The 21,498-nt window shown below is 42.6% G+C and overlaps 1 protein-coding gene across 1 annotated transcript in view; it reads left to right on the top strand.

Moving 5' to 3' along the window:
• The window catches only part of PGBD5 (piggyBac transposable element derived 5), a 117,130-nt gene that overhangs the window by 75,881 nt on the left and 19,751 nt on the right, over positions 1 to 21,498 (top strand). The window contains exon 3 of the mRNA XM_054996335.1: positions 11,933 to 12,067. Within this exon, the coding sequence (XP_054852310.1) occupies positions 11,933 to 12,067 (135 nt within the window). The remainder of the gene's footprint in view (positions 1 to 11,932; positions 12,068 to 21,498) is intronic.

Consider the following 21,498-nt stretch of genomic DNA (forward strand, 5'->3'; position numbering starts at 1 on the left):
AGCTTTTTCCATACTATTGTTTGAGATCATCTTACCCCAGAGCAGAAAAACATACAATTACCCAGCTACCTGGATAGGAGTTGAACAATATAAGTATAGTCTAGTATAAAACAAAAGTGGACTCCCTGCATGTAGGGTTGCCAGATGGAGTCCAGAGAAATACTGGACCCCGAAGAGAGGAGGTGGCAGCACTTACTTCTAAAAAGAAGTAGTGTGTGCGCAAAGCACGTGAGCATGATGACATCACTATGGGGTGATATCATCATGCCACCCCACTGCCAGGGCAGGCGGGTGGCCTGACCATAGGGTTGCTAGCTCCCTCTACCCTCCTGCCAGGAGGGTAGAGACCCTGACACATACCTTGTACCGGGCACAAGATCCTCCTTCATGCGCACACTTTGCATGCATGCGTGTGCACTGGGACTGACGTGATGAAATCACTTCCAGAAGTGATGTCACTACGCCAGCTGACTGAGTGCTCCTGCGCTCTGCATGGGCCCCAAATTGGCCCCAGAAAAGCGCAGGAATGTTCCTGCAGCCAGCATGATGACGTCACTTCCGGAAGTGATGTTGGCACGCCTGTTGAGAGCACATATGCGGTGCACGTTCCTGAGGTGCCTGCCGGTGGTGGGGAGCCGGCAGGAGCTTGCCCCCTCCCTCCAATTGTTGTTGATCAGTGGATGAAGGGCAAATCCCCAGGAGTTTGCCCACCACTAGCGGGCACCTGAGAACCCTACCTGGCCAGCCACTCCTGGGTAGTGCTGTGGAGGAGGCTGGGTGGCTGGCCAGCCACTCATGGACAGTGCTGCACAGGCACATAGGTGAGCAGCTGGCCACTCCCAGGTGGTCCAGTGCAGCTGCAGGAGGCTAGCTGGGTGCCTGGGCCGGCAGGCTGCTTCCACCAGCACCATGCACTCACAGGAAGCTGGCTGGACACCCGGGCAGGAGTGGTCTACAAAGGCAATACTGCCACTGGGGGGAGGGGTCAGTCTTATGTCTAGTATTTGGGGGATGTTTTTCCCATACAGCCCCCCAAAATAGTGGACTGTCTGGGTGAAAACCAGACACCTGGCAACCCTACACGGAGGTGGCTATGAACTGAAACCATTTATCTGCGGGGCATGGTGTTAGTTTGATCCTCACAGCACGTCTGTGATATTGCTCCTGTTTCTTTGCTTCATAACATTCTGAAAAACAAGTGGAGCAAACAGGATGGAGAGAGAGCTGAAGCATTTGAAATGGGCATAGGAAATGCCTTATGAATTCGCAAAACATGGTATGATATCTCTGTCTTACTGCATTATCTGTTTTTTAAGCTGAAGAACCTAAGGGTCAAACTAGAAGTTAGCTTATTTTAATTAGGTTGCCAGGTCACCTTACCCTCCCAGTAGGAGAGGGAGACCCAGCACTCGCCTTCTCTTTGCTGTGGATGATGTCATCGTGTCGGTGTGGGAGCGCATGTGCATTCTCAGGGCAGTACAATGACATTACTCCTGGGACTGATGTTGTCACACTACCCCAAGAGTGCACCCAGGAGGCCTGTTTCTGTACCTTTCCTCCCCACTGGCCAGGTGAATGGAGGCGGGGGTGGAGGGTGGGAAATCCCATGCCCCCACCAGTGGACCTGGGATCCCTATATTTTAAGAATTAACCTGGACCCAAATCAGGTTGCTTGCAGTCACACAGTAGCTGAACAGAATGGCTGTTAAGAATACAGCAGAGCGTGTTTGGGCTTGGAACTCCATTGCGAGGGAGGATGGACTCCTGCCTTACTTTGTAAACCACTCTGAGTGGGTGTTAAGTCATCCTGAAGAGCGGTATATAAATCGAATGTTGTTGTTGTTGTTATTCCCCCAGTAATTTTCTGTGCCAAAGCAGTGCAGGAGGAAGAGTTATTTTCCATTTTTGATTGCTCCATATGAAGGGTTCTGTGTATATGGAGCGGCAAAAACAGGGATATATCCTACCCCCCAGTCTCTGAAGAAGTGAGCTGTGACTCACGAAAGCTCATATAGTACCTCAAATTTTGTTAGTCTTATAGGAGCTACTAGACTCTTGCTACCCATCTTGATCAACCGCCAGCACCGTTCCATTGAAGAAAATGGCTGGGGGAGAGGCAGGAGCCCTCCCCTCCTCCCCATGGCAGCCTCCCAAGCCTATTTGAGCTCTCCTTTACTTTTTAAAAAGCCATTCCCCACAGTTGTTCTAAGGCCACAGGGAAACAAGTGAGGTCCACATTACTGTGGTCTCTTTCAAACCCACAGTTTCATATGGTGTGATTTTCAAATTTGAAAGTGTAATGTGTTTATTTTTATTTACTCATTTATGTCAAAATATATAGCATGCTCTTCAGGAAGCTGTTTAAAGTGGTGCACAATGCAAAAGTTAAAAATACACCTGATAATAAAATCCAAACAGTACAAAAAGTCTATCAGATTGATAAAGATTTTTTAAAAACCCTTCAGATTGATAAAAAGACAATTGGTAAAATAAAAACAAAAATAAAAACAATGATAAAATCTTAGATTGCATCAGCTGAATTCCCTTTGAAAGAAGACGGCCTTTGCTTTCTTTATAATTGCAAGGCGTGGTCAACCATACATCCAGGGGTGGGAAATCCAGAGTCTGGGTGCTACCACCACCAAGGCCCCATCACTTATTGTAACCATCTGCTGACTCCCTGATAGCACTGGAACATGGGACAGGTATACAGATAGTCCCAGTTAGAAGAGGTAATCTCTTAGGTGTATCCTGCTTCCAAACAGTTTAAAGTTAAACGTTAAAATTCTCTTTAAAACAGATTGTTAAATAAATGTTGAAAATGGGAACCATATCATATAGTAGAGATTTCTTTTCAACACAAATATATTTACTAACTGCACGAAGCAATGGAATATAATGTAGATATAATCAGCTTTATTACATTGATTTCAGTGACTTTTGAGTCATACCCTAAGATTGTGCTCATTGTACATTGACCCAGTTGTCTGAAACAAAGTATGACATCCCCTCATCCTTAAATAGCAGAAATGGCACTAGAGGCATTTTTAAAACTAAAAAGTAACTAACTAGTTGATTTAGCTCAGAAGGGAAAAGTCAAGTGAAATCAGGGGTTGAAAATTTATGAAGTAATATATCACTGAGGTATAATCAGAACTTGCACAGTCTTCCATTCCTATGCTCTCCACCGATAGTTAAAATACTTTTGTTTTTGGCTTTTCTTCCCTTGGTTTTCCCAGATGCTCTAATATACTTTCTTTTAGTATTCTCTGTCACTTTTTGAGTTAGGATGGAATGCTGGTACTCACTTTCCAATACCACAATCCCCTTCTGTCTTCAAACGTCAGTGCTTTCCTTCAGTCCTTAACAAAATCTGAAGGTCTCCACATGCAGTTTCCAACCACACCTAACCAGGGATCTCTTCACTCTCCAGGGCTACCTCCCTGTCTGACTGGGCTGGGCTAAAAACCCAAAATTATATCTGTGCATCAGGGTAGGACAGACTTTCAAAACCACAAATATTAACACACTATTTGGGGCTGCTCAGTCAAAGCAGGGAAGCTTTTTGGTGGGGAAATCTGCTTCACAGTGGGGAGAATGAAGGGGGGAGGGGTCCAATTATATCTGCCTATAATCAATTCTCACATACAGGGCCCTTGGAATATTGTCTCTGTAGTCCCCACACCCCAGTTCAGCAGTCCTGCAAGTGTTATAAAATCAAGTGTTGTACATAAATGTGTGAATCTTCCTTTAATTGCGTTGAAAGATCAAGGGCCTAAAGTGTGATTGTACATACTGTTATAAATGTTTGTATTGAATTCTGCCTGTCCATTTCCCTAACCTTTTAGCTTTACAGTGTTTTGCCTTTGTTTGGATCGCATAAACAATTTGAATATATCCTATATAATGTTAGGGGGTTTTGCTGAAAGCCAGCTCAGGCTGTATGCCATGTTTGGCTCTCTTTGGAAGACTGCTGCAGCTTTTAAACTTGCCTTTGTCTCTTGGCACCCTTCACTTCCATACGGTTGTATGATGGGTACAGATTTAAGAGTGGCGGATATTGAAATGGCAGCTTCTGCTTCGTTTTGTTATAGATCTCAAATGAATTAGTCAATGATCTTTAGCGTTGGCACCTTGTTCTTGTGTCAGAATTTTGGTTATTGAATTTATTTTCAGATATACCATGGTTAACACAGTGGTGCAAAAATAACAGATAGGGAAAGGGTATTATACTTGCTCATAATATTAGGAAGTCTGCCACTAGAATAACTATTATTACATATTGGAAATGTAGGAATTAGAGTGCTCAACATTACAGAAAAAATGTTTGTTTTTAGTATGTAGAGGGACTCTCAAAACTTCACTATAGGAATTATGAAAGCAAAATTTCCATCCTTAATGAAATCTCTAAACCTCACCACCTGGTTCTCATTTATACAGAGTGAGGGAGACCAAATCTCTATGTCACTTAAGCCTTCTAAAAGAGAAGGTAATGGGGCCATCACAAAAGGTAAGGGGCCTTGCCACCCCCATGCTCGCTGTCATTTGAACGTTGCCGGTTCACACACCAGTCTAGGGACTAATAGATCAGGATTAGTCGGACAAGTTGTTCATCTCCATGGCTTCTGTGCAGGGATACACTGGGACTGAACACGTGCAGGCCAGCCATGGAGAACATTTCCAGAGCTTTCTAGAAGACATGGGGCGCTCCCTTTGGTGCTTTCCTGCCAAAGTGCTATTCCCTTTGTTCTCTTTTTGCCACCACAGAGAGAGGATTTCCACTGCTGTTCTCTGCTTTTCCCTCACCTCATCCTTGAGGCTGAGGAGAATTTTTTTTTAATTCTTAACCATCAATAGTCATTTTAGTAAAGAATGAAACTACATTTAAAGAAAAAGTTTCTGTCTTTCCTGTTTTGTTATGGCTCAAGAGAGGCCTCATGAAGATGCTGAAAAACGCTAGTCTGATTAAAGGCACCTACTTCCTCCCTGGCACCTTTGATCACCGAGGGCTAAATCCAGAGGTGGGGCCTGTCAGAGCCTCCTCACAATGGCTCTTATCTGTGGCTTTGTGCCTGACTGGCAACCTTGATTATCATGGGCTAAGTCCAGAGGTGTGGCCCATCTGAGCCTCCTCAGTGGCTTTTTCTTCAAGGCTGCAGCTGAATGCCAGCCTGATTAAATGCACCAGCCCCCTCAGTTCCAAGGGGAGAAGCCTAGGAAAGTGGCCTGACAGAGCCCTCAGTTCCAAGACTCTTCCCCAGATGTTTTGCCTGCATGCCTGCCTGAATAAAGGCTCCTCCCGTCCTTGGCTGTGTCAGCTCTGAGGAGAGACGACTGGAGGTGTAATTTAGCATAGGCCTGGGATCCAAGGCTGAGAGGCTTTCCCCCAAAGCCTTTGGAAATGTGCCTACCTAACTCAAGGAATTCCTCTTTTTCCAAGGCTGTCCTTGTTTTCCAGGTGGTTCCTGGAGGCAAAGCTTAATAGAGCTAACACAGAGGTATGGTAGCCTTGGAACTATCCATATAATGATTGGGGCTCCTCAGCTGCTTCTGTTTTAACAGAGATGATAAGGCTGAACCTCTAAGCCCATTGTTTTTTGAAGGCAGGTTTTTTTCCTGTCTATTCCAAGCGTGCCCACACTCCCTTTTCCGTACCAGGGAATAGTGCTGGATCTCCCCAGGGTTCTCAACCTTGTTGCTGTAAGATTCAGCAGTCATTTAGGAATGTGCAAAGGGTCTATTTAGTCAACTAAGACTAAAGTAACTTTATTCAGGAGAAACAAGTAAGTCCTAGCTCAGGCCTTCCCTAGCAGTCCTTCAGCCAGTTTACACAGACATGAGTAAAAGCTGGACTGGAACTCCTCCAGATTCTTATACCCTGGGACTAACATAAAGCATGGAACAAACTCTACAGCATTGCAATTGCCACTGCTAGGAGAGAGTTCTTATTGCAATTGTGTTCATCCTGTCTTTAGAGTCATTCCTGTATGACATCATTTCTAACAAGAGCCCATTTGGTATAGCAGTTAGAGTACTGGGCTAGAATCTGGGAAATCGAGATTCAAATGCCATTGTTCCAGAAAGGCTTGCCTGTGACCTTTGGCCCGTCTCATTTCCTCAGTCTGGCCTGGTGGGGGCATCACTTCTGTTTCTCACATGCAAAGCACATATGCCCCCTCCACAGCTTCCGCAATGATTTTGCTTCTGTTTAAACCAGAAGCAATGGAGTCTCAGCCCAGAACATAGCTGGGACTCCATTGCTTAGTTTGTGCATGCCATTTCACCACATGTTCCAGCCAGCCTCCCCCATGCCTCCCTACCATCAGCTAAGTGAGTGGTGGTAGAGGACTGTAGCTGGGGCAGGGGATCCCCTATTTCCAATGGGGGGCTGGGAATCCCTGCCCTCCACCAGAAATATTTGCAATTGTATTCCATAACAGGCCCTGGCAAATGAAATGGACTTGCAGTACCTCATGAAAATTTCAAAGGAATGCTTCCCCTCACCTCCTCAGGGGATCCATTCCATAGAGCGGGAGCACCAATGGAGAAGGCATTGGCTGATGCCAGGCAGGCTACTTTAAGTGGGAGAACCACCAGTGGGTGGCAACTTTAGGACTGCACTGGTGCATGGAGATATGTGAGAGGAGACAGACATTTAGATATGCGGTTCCTAGGTCATAATGGGCTTTAAATGTTATAACCAGCATGACTGATTCCACATTCATGAGTTTTTCCATAGTGGTCATGTTGCCTGTATGATTGTTGCTTAATTCACACTTGCAACAGAAATTCTTCAGTCAGGTTTTTCGCCTTGTTACCCATGGTTCCCTTTCCATACTAAATAGATAGTTGTTGTCATGCCACCATCATGATTCTTCACCCACCTTTTTAAACATTTTGGTGTATGCATAGTGCTGATGAAGAATAGAGCAATAGTACACCATGCATTTGCATAGTACTGCTTCAGAATAATGCAATAGTTGAATCATTTGCTAATTGTAATTGCAGGAAGTACTGGGTGTCCCATTGTAGTGATTTACAGGGAAAAGACTAATTGGCCTGTTGGAGCTTTGGGGAAAGGGAAAGATCTCCTCAGGAACGATTCAGATGATTGTCTACAGAGTGGAGAAAAATACTTGCTGCTACTGGTATAGTCACAATGTAGTAACAGAGTTACAACATTGCCCTGACCCCCACCCCCATTTTTTTTAAAATTATATTTTGTTGGTGGCTCAAAGTATAAAAGGCAGAAGGGGGGAAGGTAGGGTTGCCACCCTCCAGCTAGAGCTTAGAGATCTCACAGAATCACAATTGATCTGCATATGATAGCAATCAGTTTCCCTGGATAAAATGGCTACTTTGAAGGGTGGACTCAGTGGCATTATACAATGCAGAGGTCCCTTTCCTCTCCAAATCCTGCCCTTCCCAAGCTCCATCCCTGAATCCAAAGGAATTGCCCAAATGGAGCTGCCAAACCTAGGTGAAAGGGCTCTTTCCTTTTATTCAACATAAATTGTATATTCCATTCTGGAAACATGAAAAGATTGTCCCAAAAATGACATCTTAAGAAAGACTTTTTGTTTGGTTTAAAAAAAAAAAAGCTCAGAGTTTTAGCAAAAAAAATAGGCTGTTCACAATTTGTTCTTCAATGGAAACAATAAAACTTCACAACTAGAGTTTCTGAAATAGAGAAAAACCTCCTTGTGGAACCAGCCCAGCTTAAACTAGACTCAGAAACACATTCTGCAGAATAGTAGAAGCATGGGACCCTTCCTGACTTTCTCAAGTGGAAGCAGAACAGAGAATGCTTGGGCAGAGGCATTGGTTAGCATTATGTGATCTCTTTCTTGGAGAGTCATGTGTGAATCAGCCTATAGGAAAGTGGTGATAATGATAATAAGCATTTATTAATGCAGTTTCTGCTTTTTCCTGTGATAGCATAAAATAGCTTACCAGAGGTGACATATTTTGAAACAAGAGGAAATAATCATTTATGTATTACTTTTATTATTATATCTTTAATAGCTTAGCACGGGGTATCATTTGCGTTTTCTTCCTCAGGCACCAAAATGTCTTGGACTATCTCTGTCAATAAGGAGATATGACAAGGAGGAAAGAGTGCACAATGAAAATGAAACATCCTTCATTTCATTAAACCATAAGGCTACAATTGTTCAACAACTTCACTAGAGCAAGCCCCAACTACTCCCAGTGGTTTGACCAAATTAATGTGATTTGTTGAAACTTACATCTGCTTCAATCCTGTATAATGGCAGGAGTATCACGTTTTAGTGCAAAATAGTTTTGTGGGCGCTGAATTTTCCCTATACCCTTAGTAGGAAGATTCTGAAGGGTTAAGCTATTGGTTGCTGGATATGTCACTGCCCCTTACCTCATTGTATGCCTTTTGCCCGGTTAATCAGAACCTCCTCAGGATACAGTGAAGCCTCCCGCCATTAGCATTCCACACCCTGGGAAATTCTTACAGGATGACTCAGCTCAACCCCACCCCTCCTGAGTAGATACAAATGACCTACATCTTTTCCACACTGTGACACTGAGAGATCTCTGTCTTTTGGTGCTACACCTCTGAAGATGCCAGCCACAGCTGCTGGCGAAACGTCAGGAACTACAATGCCAAGACCACGGCAATACAGCCCGGAAAACCCACAACAACCATCGTTCTCCGGCCGTGAAAGCCTTCGACAATACAATCAGACTCCTATTCCCCACTTACCATGTCATAGGGGCAAACCCAGATTTAAACAAATGAGTTTGTTTCCTATATGTATAATTTGCTGAGATGCCAAGCTACTGAATCCATTTCCAGGATCCCACCCCCATTTCTTGTGTTTGTATTATTTATTTTTGACTATTTAGTATTTACTACTAAAGGACAAAATTGGTGCTCTGAGTATATGGCCTAACTTCTCTATTTCTTAGAATATCAAATAGAGTTTGTGCAGATTAACACATGTACATGTCTTATTTTTTAGTTGAATGTGTACATATTTTTTAAGAAGTGCTTTCAGATGGTACAATAAATTTTTTATGAACCATTAAGGGCCTGTATGAATGAAAATGTGTACCAGATCCAGAGCAAAAAATGTGTAGATATGGAAATGTTGGGTGGTATAGTTATATTTTAACAATATTCACATTTTTAGAAGTCAGTGTCTGCTTCTGGATTTAAATTCTTGACTCTAACAACCTTGCAATTGCTTATTGATCACAGTGATACAGGAAATAACAGTAGTTCTTTAGGCTTCGAACAATGACAGTGAAGGAATGTGTTGCACACAAGGGTGAGTCTGGTGTTTATTGCACACAAGCCTCCAGAATGTACAACACAATGATAAGCAATCAAAACCAATGTTGTATCCAGGGCAGAGCCTGATGCTTTTACTCTACCCAGGAGTTCTGGGATGCACAGATGTAATCACAAACAGCCAGGGCAATAGACAAGAGCCAAAAATCATAAACCAGCACAAAGCCAGGAAGTTGAAGGTTCTGTCTAAAAAGTAGGGGGACAAGAAGGTCTGGAGTTCAGGGCCCAAATCTAGGGAGCCAGGACAGGAGATGGGGACTGAGTTTCTAGCTGAAAAGCAAGCACAGGTTAGCAAGACAAAATGCAAGGCAGCAAGCATGGTAATCCTCTGTTCGCTGATTGAATCAGCTCAAAGGGGGGTAGCAAACAAGGTTGCTTCCACAATACACCCTGCCCAATGTGTTCCTTTTATTTGCCTAATTAGCTGACTCATCCCTTAAGCACAGCTGTTGCTTCTCACTGGCTTGTCACTCCTTCTCCTGTAATGACTCTGCTTCAGGAGCTAGTACTGACTGTTGTGCAATTAACTGGGTGCTTCTTCACCTCTCCTGAGCTGTCAAACACTCCCAGCATCTCCTGCACTCAGCTGGTTCAGGAGACGCTGTTGATGACTGACGCTCTGGTCTCTGTTCCATGTCTTTCGTGTCCTGCCAGAATAAGCAACCTTCGTTTTCTGATGCTTCTTTTGCTGGCTTTGCCTCTAAATCCAGCTGCTTAGGTGGGGATTCCTCCAGTGCAGGGCCTGATTCTGAGTCTTTCATTTCCTCATCCTCAGAGGAGAAGGCGGCTGGCTCACAACAATGTGCATCAGTCCAAATTCTACTGGGAAGAGTTTTTTTCATAGACATGAGTGGGTTTTGAGAGAGAGGCTGAAACAATATACCTTTTGAACTAATACTTTTAGAAGAAAATATTAATTTATATATAAAATATTAAAACTGGGATTTCCCTGTCTGTAAGTTCTCCCTTCTCCTCATACATTTTAGATGAGCTTTGATAATGTCCTTTAATTTGGCCTTCTTGGACACTATGAGATTGCCACCTGGACAGCCTGATGTTTGAATAATGGGGCTTGGCTGCTTCTCTCCCTTCAAAAACTAAATGGCTAGTATAGAATGGTGGTGCCTTCTGACATTTCTGTTCCCTTTTCTAGCCTCTTAATGATAGTTCAGTTACAGCAGTGTGAAACACTGAACAGCTGTTAAGTAGGGAAGAGAAATTTCAAGCAGAGAAAGGATGGGCAAGTTGAGTTTGCTGAGCTTTGGCTCCACTTTGCCACTCTTTGCAACTCCTCTACATGCCGTATGTGCTGCACTGTCCAGGGAGTAACAGGAACCAAGGGCACCACATATACTGCAGTTCCCGGGATCTCTCGGTACAATACTTGTTGATGGTAGTGTTTAGAGCCTAATGGCTGCTTCTGCTGGCACTGCAGGGCAAGAAGGAGAATTCTCACTCATTTGTGATAGTGGGGGCCTGATCCATATCAGACCCAACTGCAGCCCCAGATTGTTTTGCCAAAGGGTGTTTGACAAAATAATCCACATTATTATTGTAGACTGGAGGGATCCACCTACCATTAGTTTTTAAGGGATGCTATTGATTCCAACCCCTGGGAATAGACATGGATTACAAATCAAAATTATAATAAAAATTATGTTCGCTTGCTGCTTTGAACTTTTTTCTCTGTTGTTAAAATGTTTAGGATAATTGTACTGCCATATCCTGCGATGCATTATATGCGTTAGCTGTCATGAAATATGCCTTCCAAAACAGATATGTGCTTCAAATTACTAATCTTTTGTTTTGAAAGTTCTACTATCGTGCTATTTGGCAGCTGGAGAAGTAGAACGAAGCTGGCAAGAACCAACATGAATTTAGCCAAGGATAGATATTCTAGAGAGAATTAAAATTATCAAGAGAGTGCCCTCAGGAGAGAACAGGCTAATAAGCAAGCTGTTCCTTGTTCCACTTGTCATCTATGAGTGTTTAAAAAAAACATTTCAGTGAATGATAAACCATTGGAAAAGTAGAGTTTAAACAACAGCCTTGGACTTCTTCACCTATTCAAGACAAGTGTAATTAGTGCTCAAGAGACCACACGGGTCTTCCAAGACAAGGGTAGGTGTAACCATTGAATTCTTCTATATATAAAGCTACAATACCTATTAAATGTTCTCCTAAAGACCTATGGTCCAAAATTAGTTGAGATTTAGATTGCCTGTAGGGTCTGAATAGTACATTTTTCTGGATATCTATTCCAAACTTGTTTCTTGAGTTTTAATACAATCACCATCATATTTAGAATGGCATGATTCTCCAAATAAAGGGGGGAACGGGAAGAGGGGGAAAGGATATTATTTTGTATATTTAATTTCATCTGTGTCCTGACTTTCTTCCAAAGACCTTAGCAGGATATATATGGAGTGATCCCATTTTATCTTCAACAACCCAGTAACTTAGGTTAAGCTGAAACTTGTCCAGGGTCATTTGGCAAGCTTCGTGGTTAAGTTTGGGTAAGCAAGTTCCAAACTCTCTGCAATATACCACACTTACTTTACAGACATATAAGGTATTGACTAACATTACTTAATGCTATTGCAGGTGCTCCATGAACCTCTGATTGATGAAGACCCAATTTTTATTGCCACTTGTACAGAGCGAGAGTCACGCAAGAGGAAAAAGCGGAAATTCAGTCTCTGGGTACGGCAGTGCTCTTCAACTGGTTTTATTTGTCAGGTAAGAACCATAGAATTGGAAGGTGTCTTAAAGGCCATCTAGTCCAACCCCCTGTTAAATGCAGGAACAGCCTAACGCAGCCCAGACAAGTGTTTTTTCAGCTGCTCCTTGAAGACTACTGATGAGGGGGAACCCACCACTTCCCTAGGCAGCGGATTCCACTACTGCATTACTCTTAGCGTGAAGAAGTTTTTCCTAATGTCCAGCCGGTCCCTTCCCTCCTGTAGTTTAAACCCATTGATTCGAATCCTATCTTCTGTTGCCAGCAGGAACAGCTCCCTTCCCTCCTCTAAATGACAGCATTTTAAATGTTTAAATAGAGCAATCATGTCTTCCTTCAGCCTCCTCTTCTCCAAACTGAACATTCCCAAGTCCCTCGGTCTTTCCTGGTAGGGCTGGTCTCCAGGCCCCTAATCATCTTGGTTGCTCTCCTCTACACCCATTCCAATTTGTCCACATCCTTCTTGAAGTAAGGCTTCCAAGAACTGCACACAATACTCCAGGTGGGGCCTGACCAATGCAGTATATAGTGGGAGTATAATAAATGCACTTAAATATCACTTTTCTAGACAGATGAGTGTTTCACTCAGAGCGGGGAACAAAGTCAGATAAACAAAGAAAAAGGAGGGCCCACATCTCTCCTCTGTTGCAAAAGGGAGGTTTTAGTGAGTCTAGAAAATTTGTTTCCACGTCTTTTGAGTGAAGAAAGCAACTTTGAATTCTGGTGGCCTGTTCTTAAATTACTGGGCGTCACCATAGCTTGGCTTCATTTTATAACACTCATTTAATGTTAGAACCCTAGAAATCAAATGGGAGGGACAGTTACTTCCCATGCTAGAGCCATTCACCTCCCACTTATATGGCAAGTACCATTTATCCAACTTCTTCCACATTAACTTAAGGCTCTTTCATGGAATGGGAAGAAGCTGCACTGTGGCAGGTCCCATGCCACTTAGATAATATAATCATTAATTCTTTGCTTGAGAAGCAAACCCTCTGCCTGTATGGACCGGTAAAGAGAAAAGCCCACTGAGCAAGAAGTAAACCTGCTAAGAATGTAGATGTGCTGGAGAGATTCCACATATCTTGGGCTCTAAATATAATTTATTTTGTGCCTTCAGTTCATCTCTATTAACGTGCATCTTCAAGCTGTCAGAATCAATGAAAATGGATATCACATGGCACATCACAGGATCAAGCTCAACAAATTGTGTAAAATAATGAAATTGACACTTGTGTATGACTCTGCATCCAAATAACTTCCAAAATAATTTCAAGAGTCTTTGATGTCCATATACATTTTGACAGCTCTGCCTTCATATTGTAAAAGGTCAAGTGAGAAAGGATTTAAAGAAGTTGTGAAAAATGAACACTTCCAAGTGTGAAGCCATCAACAGCACAGGCTGCAAGAACAGATGTGAAATTTCTCCCCCAGTGACTATAGACTTAAATATTGCACTCAGCCTTATGCTGAGACTTCCCTAGTGCCTTTATACAAAGGCCATGTAGAAGTCAACCACTTATTTGGAGCAGTCCTGCTGTTCTGCGGAGGAGAAAAACAATAATTTCCTCCACATACCAAAAAGAGACTTTAGTTGATTCTAAATGATTAGTTCCTATAAAGTGATAATGAATCCAAATGAGAGAAATGGTAATCTTGTTGCCCTAACAATATAATTGCATATTCCCAACAAAAATATTTGTGCAAATAAAGTCTGGGATCCAAGATGTACATTTGGTGCATCCAGGGGTTTGGCCATGTCCAGTGGGATTTCATTGTTTTATTTATATAAAACATTTTAATCCTGCCTTTCCACTCAATTAAGGCAGCAAACAATTAAAAACATTAAAAAACAACCTTTAAAACAATACATAACAGCGATTAAAAACATAGGAAGGAGGGTCAGTAAAAGAATCCCAAATGAAAAAACCAGCCAACCTTTCCATGTCACATTATTTTGAAACATTGCCTTGTCATGTGTGTGTGTGTGTGTGTGTGCGTGTGTGTGTCTGCATGTGCATGCAGAGGGTGGTGTCCTCTTCAAGCAACATGAGCCATAATTGCACTTGAGTATATAGTTGCACTTGTATGCTAAAATGAAAGATCTTCAGTAAGAAATCTGTTAGCCTGTACAATCTCAGCAGTGGCATTCACAAAAAATGCTCTACATATAAGACATGGAAATTCCTTCTTTTAGAAGAAATAAGAGAGAGGTTAGGGAGATGGGCCGTAGTTTTTGTGAGACAGCGCGTGCTTTTCATGTAGAAAGACTTGGGTTCAGAGTCCAGCATTTCCAATTAAAAGGTTCACAGGTAACTGGTATTGAGAAAGACATTTCTGTGCCTGAAACCCTGGAGAACACTTATCTGTTAGCAGGGATGAATGGTTGTGCCTTGGACTGGAACAGACTCAAAGGGCTGCTGCTGGAGACCAGCTGTCTTCAGTGTGGGAATTATCATGTGGGGTTCCACAAGGCACAATCTTATCCCCCATATTATTCAACCTTATGTTCCAATGAAAACTCCCACCAGGGGTCACCCTAAGTCAGCTATGATTTGAGGGCACTCTCCACCACCATGTAAAGCCTTTAGGAGAAATCATTTGTAGTTATGGAACTGGATGCCATATATCTCTCTTTCTAAATCACCTGGTGACGTATTAGAGGTCCCGAGTCATTGTGGTGAAATGGCTGAAAGTGAACAAATTGAAACTGAACTCAGACAAGACAGAAGTGATACTGGTTGGGAAAACAGAGTCTTGAAGGACATTGTGCTTTCCACTTTTGTTGAGGGTCAGCTGACCCTGGCAGACTCAGTGAAGAGCCTGGAGGTTATGCTGGATCCAGCACTGATGCTAGAGAAGCAAGTTAATGCGGCCACAAAAAAAGGCTTTCTCTCAACTCAGACTAGCCTGGAAGACGGCCCCCCACCTTGACATGGCAGATCTGGCCACCTGGATTCATTCCATGGTAACATCGAGACTAGACTACTGTATTACACTCTATTTTAATTTTTCTTCAAAGTCAACTCTCCACCCAGTGCAAAATGCTGCTGCTCTATTATTATCAGGAACTAGTTGGAGCATGCATATTACTCTTGTTCTGCAGTCATTCCGTTTGCTACTCATCATTTACCAGGCTCAGTTCGAGGTTCTGGCTATCACATACAAAGCTCTTCATGGCCTTGGCCCATCATATCTGCAGGACCACCTCTCTCCCTGTGTTCCGCAATGGCAATTTGGTCGTCTGAACAGGGCCTTCTGCAGATACCATTTTGCCTGCAGTTGGGCAAAATTAACAGCTGCCCACATATGTGCATTCTCTGTAGTGGCTCCAGCTTTAGGGAATAGCTTGTCGGAAAAGGTCATGAATAGAGATGGGCACGATCTGCATTACGATCAAAAAACCCCCACGATAATGGCATTCGCACAATCGGGACCTGGTGGATCGTTGTCTTCCACCAGCGGTCGGGAGGGGGCTGGACCGGGGCTGGATCGGAATAGGATCGGGAAGCTAGACATTCAGGCGCCAACAATCTATTCCCCGGCAACGGAGGCAGGGGAATGCCTGAGCTCTGTTTGAAACTTGATAATATTTCCCCTAGCGAGGAAAAGCAAACAGTTGTGAGTGAAAAGGTGGCTTCCTGAGAAAAATATAAGCAAAGTGATTCAGAGAGAAAAATTTGAGTGCGACTATCAGCAGAAGCTGTTTTGCGCTCCTCCTGAGTTCATTCAGTGCAGTTCAGGCAGTGCGTTGAAAGAGTTAACACTGAGAAGAGATCTCTTCTCAGTGTTAACTCTTTCAACGCACTGAATGAAAACAAAAACCCCTTGCTTTGAGAGCAGCTATCAACTGAAGCTGTTTTGCGCTCTTCTCCGGAGTTCATTCAGTGCGTTGAAAGAGTTAACACTGAAAAGAGATATCTCTCTCGCCCTGGCTTCTCAGCCCAGTGCCTGCTTTTTGTAAGAAGTTGATATGTGATTTGATGTTTCATTTGTGTTTTTCCTATTTAAAAAACCGTAGGATCCACGAGGATCCGTGAGGATCCTGGTTTTACTTTCTTCCTGTTTAAAATATGCTTTTGGAAGACTGGCTGCTTGCTTTTAAAATCGGGTGGGGAGGAATGGAGGATTCTATCCCTGCTTTTTTTAAAAAGCTGGCTGAAACTTGTTGATGGGGTGTCTCTCTCTCTCTATTTGGAGAGGCAGGGACGGGTTAAAAACTCCCCCCCTGCTCTAAGAGTGAGTGAGTGAGTGAGTGAGTGAGTGAGTGAGTGAGTGAGTGAAAACGTCCCCTCCCTGAGGGGAGGCAGCTTGTTGCCGGGTTAAAAACTCCCCCCCCATCTGCTCTAAGTGTGTGGGGGGGGAACGCCCCTCCGATCCCAGATCCCAGATCGGAAACGGGACTTGATCGGAGTGAATCGGTGATCTGGGGTCGTCACCAGCGCAGATCCACGAACAGCTTGATCGGTATTTTTTTTGGGATCGTGCCCATGTCTAGTCATAAAAGCTCCCACTCTCCTGGCTTTCCACAAACTATGCAAGACTGAATTATTTAGGAACTTTCTCACTTAGGCAATAGGGCTATGCTGAAAGGAAATGGTGCAGAGAGATGGTTTGGTAAAGGGGCAGGGACTGTAGACTATATTACTGGGTACTGTACTAGGTAGATTTTATGTATATTTAATATATCAAGTCAAGTTCTTAAACTGTATTCCTGTATTTGAATTTTATGTTTCTTTTCACATTTCTGCCATACATACCCTACTATATTTATTCATTGTTCCAGCCGTTGATTGCATGGGCATACTCTGTGTTATCTGCCTTGGGTCTCAGTGAAAAAAGCAGACTATAAATAAATAAATAAATAAATAAATAAATAAATAAATAAATAAATAAATAAATAAATAAATAAATGAATAAATAAATAAATAAATAAATAAATAAATAACATCTTATTTCATCTCTCAGTGATTTGTTCGGTTGTCTACTGCCACTCCGAGTGGTGAGGAGAAAAATAAAGGAAAGGCTCCTGCCTAGGCAAACAGTACATTACTCCTGGGTATAATGGGTAGCATTAGAAATTGCCAAAACTCTATTGTAAAACCATAGTGTTTTAGCATAGAGGTGATTCCTCAAATTACTGCCACTTCGACAACATCACATGCTTCCATCCTGCTGCCACCCCTCAACCCACCTGCTAGTTGCCAGGCTCGGTTGGGAAACTCTAATAAGGACAATATCTGAATGTTGCCTTCTCTTATCAAGAGGAAAATAAATCCAATAATTACTGATTTGCGTATTTATTTGAAATATTTATGTTCCTTATACTGTGCTGATAGGATCTAATGTTCTTTTCAATCATAATAATTGAGAAAAAAGCAATTTATTGATAAAAACAGAAATATATAAACCATCAACAAGTAGTAGCATCCAAATAAAACTTTAGTACTACATTCTCATAAATGATGTGTAGCAATAGAACTGATTGTCAGCAGTAAAATCAATAAAACTAGAGCAGGAAAAGGAAGAGATTTGGCTGGGGGTGGGGCACAAAACTATATATATTAATAGTTATTCTCCTTTGGGGGGGGTGTCACTTTTTCCAGAAGAGGGCGACTTCACAGACCTTGATGAGCTATATTATTGACCCATAACCCCTCAGTCTTATCTGGTCTAAGATTCAGTTTATTAGTTGTCATCCAAACATCACTGCCTCCAGATGATTGTTCAGATTGTTCGTTGCCTCATCTGACTCAGCTAAAAATGAGAGATTGAGCTGACTGACCTCACTATTCTGTATTGATGAAACTTCGAATTTCTGGACAAGCTCTTCAAGGTTTTTTTTGTGTGTGTGGGACAAGAAGGATCCATTTAGGACTTCTCAGAATAAGAGATGGGCACCTGCCACCCAGCAGCACTTTATGATATTCATCAAGGCCCAAAACCACAGGAGCACAGTGCCACTATATCTCTCATCCAGCTCATTCAGAAGGGTACCATGATCAGCGATTGAAAGTTCAGGAAAATCAGCTGGAAATAAATCAAGATAACCACTCTGCCAATTGAGCCTGGAGTTGCAAAATTACTATTTGCTCAAGTATCTTGCCCAAGAAAGAAATATCTGCCAATGGCTGTTAGTTGTGCAAGGTCTAGGGATGGCTTCTTTATGACTACAGCCTTCAAGGGACTGTTCCCTCTTTGAGAGTAGTATTCACCTGGACCAAATTGAGGAATCCCCTTTGACTAGATGTGATAAGCCATGATGGGCAAGAGTCAACTACCAATATATATTCGTGTCCACATTAAGATGTTCTGGGATAGCCCCATAATTATTTTGGTAGTTACAAATCCTTAGCTGCAGGAGACAAGAAGGTCTGGTCAAGAATATTGGTCCATAACTACCGACAATCTGGGTACCAGGCCAAAGACCCCCTCAAGCACTTCAGTTAGAGAGACTGTTAGGCAACAGATGACCAACAGAATCTGGTCCAAGTATCAAATACCAGCCATAAAAGACCTAGACAGAATGATATAGTTATGATAAACCATGGCTGTTTCTACACGTCTTAAAAATAAGACCACACTCACTGAACGCTGGTGGGTTCTTAGCGCGATTTCTGACATCACTGTTTCCAAAATGGAATTGTAACTGCCTGCATCCATTTTGGAAATGATGAATCAGAAATTGTACAAAGAACCCATCAGCATTAAATGAGTGAGGTACTATTTTTAAGACGTGAGGAAACGGCCCATGTCAACTCACCCTCCTTATTGAGTCTAGGCTGACATTGGCCTAAATATCCGATGGTTAGACTGGGAGAGATTAATCTCTCCCTCCTTCGTTCACTTAGTGATGCGTACAAGATAATCCTTTTTATCCAGGATTAAATTTTGGTTGTTTTTCCATAAGCTGATTTAACATTCAGCAGCTGCACTTTCAGAGCTGATGGTGACATGTCTAACAGTACTGCAGGTTAAAAGTTGGGCAGTCATAAGGGTGAAACACTATTTGGCTGACTCTCCCCACCATTAAATGACCTGTCTCCTCCCCATCATCATATCTCCCACTGTCAGTAACTGAACAGTTGTGTATGCTGCTCCCTTACACACATCTCTAAATCCCAAGCGTACACAAATATTTATCTGCTGCTCTCCCACTCCCATAAAACAAGAAGTCTGTATCTCACTTGGGAGTCATACCCAGAGCCATTAAACACCTGAGTGAATACCACTGCTAGAAGGCAACATCAGGAGAAGGTCATGGCTTCTATATCCTATTTGTTAGTCCTCCAGGGCAGTTCATTGCCACTCTGTGAGACAGGATGCTGAACTAGATGGACCACTGGTCTGGCCCAGCAGGGCACCTCTTAAGACAGCTCTTACTTTTTTGCAGTGTTCATTTCTACCAACCCCACCCCTAGTCTGTCATTCTGGGTAATATAATATTGTGATATTGAGCAGCAATGAAACAATACAACATAATAAAAACACATGAAAACTAATCCCTGCCCTCATTTATTTTCTAATTAGCTTGAAACCCATGCTTTGCTACAGTATTTAACTACTTTATATCCAGTGATAATAGTTATGGGTATGTAACATTTAGGGGGAGGTTGAGTTGTTTTTGTAGTATAATAGCATAGTACCCAAACTTCACAAAGGTGTTTGAATAAAGCGAAGCGTGTTGAGGGGATGAGATGTGGAATGTTGTGAGTCCCAATCAGCCTGCATATGCAAATGACTTTGAAAGGCTGGCCCAATCAGGGAAGAGTGACTGAGCTGGCAGTGGATGGGGGCGCAAGCAGGCAGCAGCTTGCCAGCCACACAGGGAAGCTGTATCCCTTTGGGAAAACACATTTTACCCCTTTTTACCCCCTTAGGGGGCAAATTTCTTAAAATCCTTTCTTAGTGGGTGTTCACATCATGAAAGGAATGTTCTTCCTAAATTTCATGTTTCTAGGTCCAGGGGTTTGAGCTGGGCGTTGATGGGTCAGTCTGGACCCTTGTCTTCATATATACAGAAGTAGACCTTTGGGGCAAATTCCCTGTGGTAGCACATCCTAGAGAAAGACCTCCCAATCAAGACTATTGGTTGTTAATAGAACAATCTCTATCAGAGACATTTATCTAGAGTTCAGATGTTTCAGTTACCACTAGTTCCTGCTGTCTGTCAAGTTGAGGTGGTAGTGAGTCCAAGAGAAATACCTTGTGGCCATGAAAAGAGGAAGTAGTTTTCAAGGCAACCGAACATTGGTGTTCCATCTTGGTTTTAAAGATCCTGGAAGGCAATACTAAGCATTGGACCTGAATCCTATACTTGCAGCCTAGATCATGAAGCACAGGCATATAGCATCATGAAATCCATCTATTACATTTTTATCCCCTCCTTTCTCATGTGGGGCTCAGAATGATGCACATAGTTCTACTCTCTCCCATTTTAGTCTCCTAAGAAGCTTGTGCAGCTGAAAGAGAATGGCTAGCTCACTGTCATTTGTGGCAGAATGGGGATTTTTAATCTGGGTCTCTCAGGTCCTGGTCAATCACTCTAACCACTACACCATATTGGAAAGAGATATTATTGGCAGTATTATATTATGATGGCCTGACTGATTTGTTTATAGAGGGTAAGGCTTTAATTGTAGAATTTTAGATTTAACCTTCCTACTTAAAGCCTTGTTCTCTGTGTAAAAAGGCTTTTTCAGGGATGTGCTATGGCTCAATGGTAGAGTGCATCCCCCTCCCTCTTCCCCTGGTTCAGCACATGGCATCTCCAGTGAAAAGCTGTTAGGTAGCAGGTCTGGGAAAGATCTACAGATCCTTGTAGAGCTGCTTCTATCAAGTGTAGATGAAGCCAGATGTACCAGTGGTCTGATTTGGTACAAGGCATCATCATATATTCACTGTATGGTATGCATACTGGTACCTTCTTGAGTCTTGCCAATGTTTCTGGCAATGCAACTGATGCACTCTAAAATGGCATGGGGCTCAGCACCGCAGTGCTAAAGAAGTGGAGTTACCCCATTTTTCTTTGCTATCTCCCCTTTCTCTCTTCCCCATGAGCCTTGCTACACAAAGTCCATTTGCAGCTTCATAAACTTGAACCAGTTATAGAGAGTCACTTCTATTCTTTGAATATGTCAGAACCGAACAAAAAGGGCTGTGAAATGGGGATGACTTTGACTGTCCTCATAATCATGAGTAAACTTATTTGGTCCTAATGAAGTCCCTAATTGATTTACTAGCTGTGCTAGACAGAGGAAAATATAATCCTGGGGTGAATATGCTTTTGAAGGGCAGAGTTGAAGGAGGCTTATCCATCTGTCCTTTTATAATCATTCAAGGACTTGATTGCCAAATATGCTGAAGTTTGATACAATGGCTTGCTATTTTTCATGCTTAAACACTGCATGCTTAAACACATCCGCTCCTG

Source organism: Eublepharis macularius, chromosome 1 (assembly GCF_028583425.1).
Source record: "Eublepharis macularius isolate TG4126 chromosome 1, MPM_Emac_v1.0, whole genome shotgun sequence".
NCBI lineage: Eukaryota > Metazoa > Chordata > Lepidosauria > Squamata > Eublepharidae > Eublepharis > Eublepharis macularius.